This window comes from Plectropomus leopardus, chromosome 23 (genome assembly GCF_026936395.1).
Source record: "Plectropomus leopardus strain MGB_pleo_1.0 chromosome 23, ASM2693639v1, whole genome shotgun sequence".
NCBI lineage: Eukaryota > Metazoa > Chordata > Actinopteri > Perciformes > Serranidae > Plectropomus > Plectropomus leopardus.
The window spans coordinates 23,599,278-23,609,465 of record NC_142198.1 but is presented as its reverse complement, the minus strand read 5'-3'; the positions used below and the strand labels follow the sequence as shown (position 1 = coordinate 23,609,465).

Here is a 10,188-nt window from a genome sequence, read left to right as displayed (position 1 = left end):
AGAGACACAAAACAGCATCAAGATAGAGCTTGTTTACCAAAAAAAGAGCCAGAGGGAGGATCCCCCACACCAACGACAGAGGTCCTTGACAAGACACTAATGACCTAAAATACTAGAAATGTCCTAAAATCCTTAAAAAGTACTAAAATCATACAAACTAAAAAAAAACCATCCTAAAATCCAAGAAATGGCCCCTGGCCCCCACACAGCAGAACATTAGGTCATTTCAAGGAATTCAGGACATTTCTTGGATTTTCTTTAAAGTTATCTCGAGGACTTTCGGCTGGTCCTTGGATTTAAGGATGCTACACAGTACCTGGATTCAGGATGTTTCCATGATTTCAGGACATTTCTTGGACTTCAGAAAATTTATGGGACATTCGGGGTTTGGCTAGGAGCTCTGTCGGGGGTGTGGGATCGTCCACTGGGATTTTTACAAACAAGTACGAGTTAAGTACATATACTCCAAAACTGTCCTCAGGCACAGTACTTAGGTGGAAACGACTACTGATACTGACTGACGGAAACAGTCAAATGACAAGTCAAACGTCTCTTTGAGACATTTCCATCAGAATAAACGTGTGAATGTTTAACGAGTGTGCGTTATTTGCAGATTAATTGATGGGAAAAAGAATACCTCTTTGTTACAGAACTAGTCGTTAAACTGAATTTAACATCTTTTATTGCTGGATCAAAAGCCAAAACTAGACAAAAATGACAAGATAGTGCAATAATAAAAAATCATTTTTTTCACAAATAAATATAAAGTTCCTTTTTTTATAAAGTGAAAAATAGGAAAACACACTGAAACAGTAAAAGTAGATCACCTGGCTCTGACTCACATCTACCTGGACCGTCGATCCACGGTAATACGCAGTTGTAGCCACGATAACATACACGTTGTATTGAACATAAAGTTACTGTTGGTCAGTTTTCATGTAGGAGAGAAGCTCAGAATACGACAGCGCTGTCAGAGCAGGAGGACGAGGAAACAGCGAGCTGTGCTCTGACGACTGTTCAAGACGACGCATGGTGGCGGCGTTGGTGGACTTTAAGGGAGTTGTTCTGAGAAAACATCTTCCCGCATTGGTCGCACCAGTACGGCTTCTCTCCTGTGTGAATGCGTTGGTGGATTTTAAAGTCACCTGATGTTCTGAAAGTTTTTCCACAGTGAACGCACCTGTACGGTTTCTCTCCAGCGTGAATGCGTTGATGTTTTTTCAGGGAATCTGATGTCGTGAAGGTTTTCACACATTCATCACAGCTGTACGGCTTCTCTCCTGTGTGAACACGTTGATGTTTTTTAAGTTCGCTGGATGTCGTGAGGGTTTTCCCGCACTGGTCGCACCTGTACGGTTTCTCTCCTGTGTGAATGCGCCGATGGTTTTTCAGGTGGCTGTTGTGTAGGAAGGCTGACCCACACAGGTCACAGCTGTACGGTCTCTCTCCTGTGTGACTGAGCTCATGTCTTCTTAATGTACTTAACTGTGTGAAAGTTGCCCCGCATTGGTCACAACTGTAAGGTTTCTCTCCTGTGTGAACTCTCTGATGAACTTTTAAATATCCAAACCGTGTGAAGGATTTGTCACAGTGCTGACAGCCGTGACGTTTGACTTCCTCTCCTCTTTTCTGTTTCTATAGCAACAGACAGACATACAGAAAAAACAGAGTAAGAGGCCACGGTGGAACGGAGAAAACACAATGAAAACATTTTAAGTTCCATCCTACGTACTTTTGTTCGTGCACTCAGAAGAACGAGAGAACAGCACAAACGTTGTTGTTCGTGAGTGAGTGAGAACAGGAAAGAGGAAACTTCATATTTCAGCTCGCTCCCACACTGAGAGATTTGGGCTGCCATGACCAAAGGGTAATCTTTTATTTCTTTTTTTTGTGCATAATCTATTAATATAATCCATTCTGGTAACACATCACAGCCAGGATTTTAGAACATGTCTAAGATTTCAGGATTTGTCTTATCAGGATGTTTCTAGGATTTTAGCACATTTCTCTGACTCAAATGATGAGTCAAAACATCTCTTTGTGTCAGCTCCTTTAATGAGAACAGACATTTCCATCAGAGTATATGTGTGAATGCTGAGAGCTAAAAATTGCAAAGTGCTGCTGAAAATACAGGAATCTTAAAGAGCAAACATGCTGAACTGCACGGCTGAAAAACGTGAAAACTAAACATAATTAAAGTATGGCTCATTAATGAATAATCACTTATTTTCACACATACAATTAGTTATTTTTTCTCTCATAAAGTGAAAACCAAAGAATTCATTAAAACACTGAATCACTAAAAGCAGATGACCTGGCTCTGACCAGCGTCTACCAGGACCACGTCTCCAGGGTTAGTGTGTAGTTTTAGGCACTATAACATACATGCTGATGAGAACAGAGTTACTGTTGGTCAGTTTTCACTTAGGAGAGAAACTCAATATAACAACACAGCTATGAGAGCACGAGGACGAGGAAAGAGTTTGTTTGGCTCCGAAAAAACGGTTAACACGACCCAGTGTGGCAGCGCTGGTGGACTTTAAGGCTACTACTCTGAGAAAACATCTTTCCACACTGGTCGCACCAGTACGGCTTCTCTCCTGTGTGAATGCGTTGGTGGATTTTAAAGTCACCTGACGTTCTGAAAGTTTTCCCACATTGGTCACACCAGTACGGTTTCTCTCCTGTGTGAATGCGTTGGTGGATTTTTAGGCCACCTGATGTCGTGAAAGTTTGCCCACATTCACCACAGCTATACGGCTTCTCTCCTGTGTGAATGCGTTGATGTCTTTTAAGGTCACTTGATGTCTTGAAAGTTTTCGCACATTCATCACAGCTGTACGGCTTCTCTCCTGTGTGAATGCGTTGATGACTTTTAAGGTGACTATGGTGTTGGAAAGCTGACCCACATTGGTCACACCAGTATGGTTTCTCTCCTGTGTGAACACGGTGATGCACTTTAAGTTCATCTAATGTCAAGAAAGTTTTACCACACAGGTCACAGCTGAATGGTCTCTCTCCTGTGTGAATAAGTTGATGTCTCCTTAATTTACTTAATTGTGTGAATGTTGTCCCACAAAGGTCACAGCGATATGGTTTCTCTCCTGTGTGAAGTCTCTGATGAACTTTTAAATTTCCAGATCTTGTAAAGGATTTGTCACAGTACTGACAGTTGTGACGCTTGACTTCCTTTCTTCTTTTCCGTTTCTATAGCAACAGACGGACATAGAGAGAAAGAGCCAGTGAGACGTCATGGTGGATCGAGCTATCTAAAACCATAAAAAACCATTTAGAGCATGTCCGTGGAACAAAACCCACAATGTTCAAGTTTGACTGACGCATCCTGGAAATGTTGTAAAATCCTATAAACATCCTAAACTCCAAGAAATGTTCTTGAATCTTATTAGTGTCCGAAATCTTACAAACTTCCTAAAATCTAGAGACATCATAAAAACCCTAAAAATGTCCTTGAATCCTAGAATCATCCGAAAATCCTAGAAATGTTGTATCGTCCAAGAAATGTCCTTGAATAATTTTCAGCTGTCTACTTGCTATCTTCCTATGTTTTTAAATTTTCTCTTTAAATCATTAAAAACTTTTTATGATATTTACTGGAAATTACAAACAATATTGCCAACACAAATAGCCCAATGTTAGCTTGTTATTAGCAATGGTCATTTAACTCAGCAGAAACTTTCAGCTTCCTGTTGATCTCCCTCCAGCCAGCTGACTCTGTTTTTTAGGTTTTTGTAATCGAAAAAAAACTTGTTTCGTATAAAAAGTTCCTCATTTCAACTTCATGAATCAGCCGGTCCTCTTCCACTGTGGCGCTTTCAAAGCGAGCGACAGATATAAATACAAACACTGCGCCCCACGAATGTTCAGCTCACACACCTGCAAAGACAGCTCTTTTGTAGGCTTCAAAACCAAAATGTTGTCATACTGGTGCAGTTTTAGTCTTTTTAATAGACTAACTGTCATATCCTCCCATCAGCCCAAAATTAAACTAACATTAACTGAATTGTATCGATACTAAGAATTTGCACGTTGTATTTAGCACATCAAACCTGACGTCAAGTCTTAACAGAGAAGTGTTTCACTCACATTTGCAATTTAAAGAAGGGCTGTGTGAATGGTAAAATGTATTTTGGAGCACGTGTGCAGATCATGCACATAGCCACAGGTGTGCCAGGTAGTTCCTGTGCTACCCAAAGAGGCAGCCGGCAGACCCAAAAATCTGATGAAGAATTTATACATTTTTTGTTATTGCCTAACTAAAATGTTTTGTTGTAACCTTGAGCCACTTGTCCCTCCTTTCTCTTCTATTTACGGATTGCTACAATGGGGTTAAAAATGAGTTTAGTGCAAAAATTAGGCTGTTTATCTCCTCTGTGATGTTTCAGTGTGGACAGCAGCAATCAGAACAATAATAATAATTTTTCTAATTAAATTTTGAATGTACAATTCTTATAATTTTTAATAAAGTTTTCTTGATATGTTTACTAATTTTTAAATCATTCTCTCTCTTTTTATTAATTTTCTTGTTGCTATTATTGATTTAACTTCGTCAGCTCTGTGCTGACTGTCTGTATATTGCTTCTATTGTGTACCCGTATTTAACCCTTTGAAACCTAAGAACCATGATTTATTTATTAATTAAAGTGTGAAACAAATAAACTGTAATATTTCTTCAGTTCTTTATCTCTTCCTGCTGGCTTTAGTGTGGTTGTGATGAAGAGCCGAACACTGACCTGAGAGGACGAGCCTGCTGCTGCTCCTGTGGGGACGTTGTTGCTCCGCTGCTCCTCCTCCATCCTGATCCTGGTCTCTGCTGAACTCTCTCTGAATCCTGTCCACAACAAACCAGAACGTAGATATTCAGGAGCTGCTGCCTCCTCTTGTCTTCATCCCACGAGATGTTCATGTACAGATGGAAATTTGAAAATCTAAATGTAATTTCTGTTTTTACAGTTTATGGCTGTGATAAATGACGTAATTTTGGTTTTTTTTATTTTCGTGGACACTCAGGTGTGGAAGGCATGTTTTCTCCAAAAATTACCAAGAATTTCTAAAGGAAAAATAAAACGTGCCATACATTTTAGAGAAAAGGAAACAAAAAAACGACAGGGATTTTTAGACAGAAAAATTGCAAAAAATAAACTAAACCAAAACTTTTCAAACAAAGAAAAAAACACCCAAATATCTCCAAGAAAACACACCTTACAAACTCTTGTTTCCGCCCCTGGAGCTGACAAAACTTGTGTACTTTTACTGCTGATACTTTAACAACATAAAGCTGAGAGTACTTGAGTACTTCTACTGCTGGTACCTTTGATGAAGCTGAGAATACTTGCGTATTTTTACTGCTGTTACTTTAACTACATGAAGCTAAAAGCTAATTAGCTGTTAGCATCGGAGCTAGCACGGTGCGCTAACGCAGGCGAAGTTCTCGCTTCTGTTCGCTTCAGTGTTCGTGTTCGCTTTGATGTTCGTGTCACAGAAACCAGATTAAAGTGTGTACCTGAGCGCGCGCGGACTCACCTGCAGCTCTGCCGCCTAAACTCTCACTTGTCTGATACTCTGCTAACAGCTAAAGCTAACGCTGCTACGCAAACATACTTCCGGTTCGCTTCGTTTCCGGTCCGGTTCCTCTGTTTAAAATGAAAGGAAGTCGCCACCTGGAGGTCAGGAGGAAAACAACAAGAATAAATTTATTTCACCCTCTGATTCAGTTTGGAAGAAATGTTCCACTAATTGCAAGAATTTGTTTCAAATTCAAATATTTAGTTTCATTTATATATTTATTTTTGGGTCATTTCCTCTGGTGTGACTCATTGCCATCTTCCCATCCTTTTGAAAGAAATCAAGTATTTGCTCAGGTTTAAGGGGTTAATAAATGTGTTTATTGTCAGAGGTGGACTGTTACAAACTGAACCCTTTTATCATCTTCCTGCTGTAAGATCATAAATAAAAATGTCAGCTTTAACACACATTTTTACTAAAACCTCTCCAGGACTGAGGCAAACGGACAATCTTTAAAGAAAAACATGCCTTGTTCAGAAGAAACGTTTTCTTTAAGATTGGCATTAAAAATGTTGGCAGATTCTTTTTTTCTTTCTTAAATTTGTTCTGGTGATTTTTAAAGAAAAAAATGCCAGCCTTTTTTTCTTTCAAAGTGTTTGGCAACTTGTAAAGACAACCGTTTGGGTTTTTGCTGTTTTTTTAATTTCTTCAAAATTAGTTGCTTGTTCGTTTGTTTTTTAAATAGTGATTTTTATTTTCTAAGGAAAAAATAAAACTGTTAGACAGAAATTAGTGTTGGATTTTCACATTTCTGAGGGTCCTTGGACACATCATGTGTTATCATACAAGTATGTGAGACAAAATTCAATGACTTTTCCAAAACTTTCATGGTACTTTTTATTCAGATTTTTTTTAACAGAAAAAAACTACTCCTAAAATATAAAAAATAAATGAGATTACAAATAACTAGAAACAAATAAATGAAACAGTGAATACTGGAAAGACATAAAGTGACTAACTGAAGAATTTAACTCAAGAAAGCAGCAAAACAAACAAAGAGGATGAAATCCAGTGTGAGACTGAACTCGATCAGACGCACTAAAATAAAGCGAGACGACCAAACTGACGAGTTTAAGATTAAAGGACAGTCAAGTATCGTTCAGCAGCAAAGATGACCCGTCCGGTCAAACATTCAAGAAATACATTTTAAAAAAAGAAACTTTGATACCAACAATTCTATTAATGTTTTAAAAAATATATTTTTGGATTGGATTTTTTTTTGGCAATTATTTTTTTTAAAGAGAAAAACATTTAACTTTTTTATTTTGGCGATTTTTAAAGAAAAAAAATCTCTTTTTGCAAAACGAAAGGAGGCCGGGGGCCAGTCGCAGCAGCCCCATACACGTCTCCAAGACATGAGGACGTTTCTAGGATTTGAGGACTTTTCTCAGATTCTAAGACACTTCTCAAGTGTTAGGATTTTAGACATTTTTAGGATTTTGGGACATTTCCCAGACTTTAGGGATTTTCAAGGAAATAAGGACCTTTCTAAGGTTTCAGACATTTCTATTATTTGAGAACATTTCCAAGATATTATTATGTTTTCAGGATTTTAGGAAATTTCACAGATTTTAGGACCTTTCTCGAAATTTAGCACATTTTAAGGATTTTAGGACATTAGGGTCTTATCTTGGACCTCTGTCGAGGGTGTGTTGGATCCTCCACTGCCACTTTTTTTGATCAACAAGCTCTGTTTTGATGCTGTTTTATGCTCTCTGACACCTTGTGGACACTAGAAGGACATTTTCGAAAACTTTTTGAACCAGCTTATTATTTGAGAAATTCAGGTTCACTGACGGTAAAAACAAAAACCACTTTGTTACAGAGCCAGCAGCTGCACTGAGAGGTTAGAGTATTTTCTTATGGGAACAAAAGGCAATTTTAAGCATAATTAAGACTATAAAAAATGAATGAATGGATGGTTCGTTAACGAATAATGAGTCCCTTTGACAAATTAAGTTGCAGTTACTTTTTTCTCATGATGTGAAAATCCATGAGTCAGTGCGAGTCGATCTCCTGGCTCTGGTGATACGTGGTCAATAACATACATGCTGGTCAGGACGTAAAGTTACTGTTGGTCAGTTTTCATTTCGGAGAAGCTCAGAATATAACATCACAGCTATCGGAGCACGAGGACGAGGAGACAGCTAGCTGAGGTCTGGGGACGACATGTGGTGGATCCGGCGTCGGTGGGCTTTGAGGTTGCTACACTGAATAAACATCTTCCCGCACTGGTCACACCAGTACGGCTTCTCTCCTGTGTGAACACGGCGATGGTTTCTAATTTCGCTTGATCTTCTGAAAGATTTCCCGCATTCATCACACTTGTACGGTTTCTCTCCTGTGTGAATGCGTTGGTGGATTTTGAGGTAAGTCGATATGGTAAAAGTTTTCCCGCACTCGTCGCAGCGGTGCGGTTTGTTTCCTGTGTGAACGTACCGGTGGATTTTGAGGAAACTCAGTGTGGTGAAAGCTCTCTCGCACTGATCACACGGGTACGGCTTCTCTCCCGTGTGAATGAGTCCGTGTCTTCTGAATGTGTTCAAGTGTGTGAACGTTGTCCCACAAATGTTGCAGCGGTACGGTTTCTCTCCTGTGTGAATTCTGTAATGAACCCTTAAGTTTCCAGGTCTTGCGAAGGCTCTGCCGCAGAACTGACATCGGTGACGCTTGACTTCCTTAGTTCTTTTCCGTTTCTATAGCAACAGACGGACACAAAGAGGGTGCGTTAGTGAGATGTCATGGTGGAGCGAGCTCTCGAAAACCATAGATAACATTTAGATTAATATATACGACCAATACTTACTTTAACTTTTATAACAGTACTTGACATTAAAACAGTACTTTATTTAGTGTTATAAAAGTCCTTCGTTTACCTTTTGCTTACCTTTTTATTCACCTTTGTTATAACAGTGCTTCAATTAAATCACAGCAAGAATTTTATGAGAAAAAAAAATCTCCATTCTCATAAAAATAAAACTTGATTCTTTTAAAACATTTATTTTGTAAATTACAACTTTATTCTTGTAATGTTACGATTTTATTCTCATAAAAATATTTTTTTTTTCTTGTAAAATTCTGAATTTTTAACCTGTAAAATCACATTATTCTTCACAGCTTCATTCTTGTAATATTTTGATTATTTTTTCCTCATAATATTACGACTTCATTTCCAAAATTATGACTTTTTTCTTGTGAAATTCTGATTTATTTTCTTGAAAAATTAAGTCGTTATTTTCATAATATAACAACTTTGATCTCATAAAATTCTGACTTTATTCTTGTAAAACTATGACTTCATTCTTGTAATATTACAATTTTTTTCCTGTAATAACACGACTTTATAATAAAACTATATTTTTGAAAATCGATTTTTTTCTCATAAAATTCCAACTTTGTTTCTCGCAAAATAAGTACACCTTTCTTGTAATATTACAAGTTTATTCTGATAAGATTGCAGTTTTTCTTCTTGTAAAATTACAGCTTTATTCTTCTAAAATTACGGATTTTTGCTCATAATATTACGATTTTATACTCAAAATCTAACTTGTTTTTCTTGAACATGGCCCTAATCCTCCGTCGCACCGTATAATTTAAGGAATGATAAATTAAAAACAAAACAACAACAAAAAACGTCTCTGCCTCCTTCGGCTGCTATCGGCTCCTCTCGGTTACCTCCGCGTGAACAGGCCTATTGTTTGTTGTCTCGCGAGAACACGCATCGCACCGCGTGGGAAAATCCGCAGAAACGAAAGAGTGATTGGTGTAATTGTGAATTGTTTGGTGTGAATGCGCTGACCTGGACTCCGGCGGGCTCAGGGGACGAGCGTGATGCGGGTCTCCTGCGGACCCTGTGGCTCCGCCGCTCCGAGTTCTGGGTTTCCTCCTTCGGGTTTCGGTTGTCGTCCGCCATCTTTCCCTCTGAAACCCGCAGCGACACTCGGCTCAAGTACCCGGATGGTGGAGAAAGGACCCGCCCTGCTCTGCCTCTGATTGGCTGCTGGACAATATGACGGCGCCTGAGCGTTCTGACCCCGCCCCCCCGAGTTACTGCTGGCAAAATGACAAACTACACCATTTATCACAGCCCGAAGCTGTAAATGTGGCGATTTTTATTTAATTTTTGTGTTCGTCTTTTTTTGTGATTTCAAGAAAGCCACTTTTGGCTTTTTTTTTTCCAGTTTTTTTAAAACATTTTTTTTTTTAGTTTTTTTTATTATATATTATTTTAACATACTAACTTACAACATAACTTTTTATTCTATAAAATGTCTTGACAAAGCTTTTGCTTTGTTTTCTCATCTGTGTTTAATGTTTCTTTCTCTTTCTGTTCTGCTTTTATTTTCAACTTTGGTTTTATACCTTATTATTATTAGTAGTACTGTTTTGTCATATTTGGACTTAAATAACAGAAAACATGTTAAAGTTGCCCAAATTACATATTACATCAATTATCACAGCCAGAAGCTGTAAATGTGGCAACTTTTCTTTAAAATTGATTTAATTTTATTTTTATTTATTTATTTTCTAAATACAAAAAATTGCCTAAAATGTTAAAACACACATAATGTAAACACGCAGGAGGGTGTTTCCCTGGTTCAGTGC

The 10,188-nt window shown here is 38.1% G+C and overlaps 2 protein-coding genes across 6 annotated transcripts; both read right to left on the bottom strand.

Annotated features, from left to right (window-relative positions):
* Positions 1–82: 82 nt before the first annotated feature.
* On the bottom strand, positions 83–5,692 carry LOC148185803 (uncharacterized). Of its 5 annotated transcripts, XM_088073533.1 has the most exons (4): positions 5,542–5,692; positions 4,752–4,849; positions 2,634–3,207; positions 1,444–1,635 (listed from the first exon to the last, which is right to left on the bottom strand). In XM_088073533.1, the coding sequence occupies exons 2-4, from the start codon at positions 4,812–4,814 to the stop codon at positions 1,586–1,588; spliced, it is 687 nt and encodes a 228-aa protein (XP_087929659.1). In that variant the 5' UTR covers positions 4,815–4,849; positions 5,542–5,692; the 3' UTR covers positions 1,444–1,585. The 5 variants fall into 5 exon arrangements, with proteins under 5 accessions (XP_087929658.1, XP_087929659.1, XP_087929655.1 ...); XM_088073529.1 differs by lacking the exon at positions 1,444–1,635 and having other exon boundaries at positions 1,733–3,207; XM_088073531.1 differs by lacking the exon at positions 1,444–1,635 and having other exon boundaries at positions 1,733–3,207; positions 5,522–5,653.
* A 714-nt stretch (positions 5,693–6,406) lies between these two features.
* On the bottom strand, positions 6,407–9,543 carry LOC148185802 (uncharacterized). Its single transcript, XM_088073552.1, has 2 exons — positions 9,383–9,543; positions 6,407–8,279 (listed from the first exon to the last, which is right to left on the bottom strand). The coding sequence occupies exons 1-2, from the start codon at positions 9,494–9,496 to the stop codon at positions 7,731–7,733; spliced, it is 663 nt and encodes a 220-aa protein (XP_087929678.1). The 5' UTR covers positions 9,497–9,543; the 3' UTR covers positions 6,407–7,730.
* Between the last annotated feature and the right edge of the window lie 645 nt (positions 9,544–10,188).

Excerpts from the sequence above, each read along its gene's own strand:
- LOC148185803 (XM_088073529.1), bottom strand. The coding sequence starts at position 4,814 with ATGGAGGAGGAGCAGCGGAGCAACAACGTCCCCACAGGAGCAGCAGCA. Across the intron at positions 3,208-4,751 it reads CAGCAGGCTCGTCCTCTCAG|AAACGGAAAAGAAGAAAGGA; the intron begins GTCAGTGTTCGG and ends CTGTTGCTATAG.
- LOC148185802 (XM_088073552.1), bottom strand. The coding sequence starts at position 9,496 with ATGGCGGACGACAACCGAAACCCGAAGGAGGAAACCCAGAACTCGGAG. Across the intron at positions 8,280-9,382 it reads CTGAGCCCGCCGGAGTCCAG|AAACGGAAAAGAACTAAGGA; the intron begins GTCAGCGCATTC and ends CTGTTGCTATAG.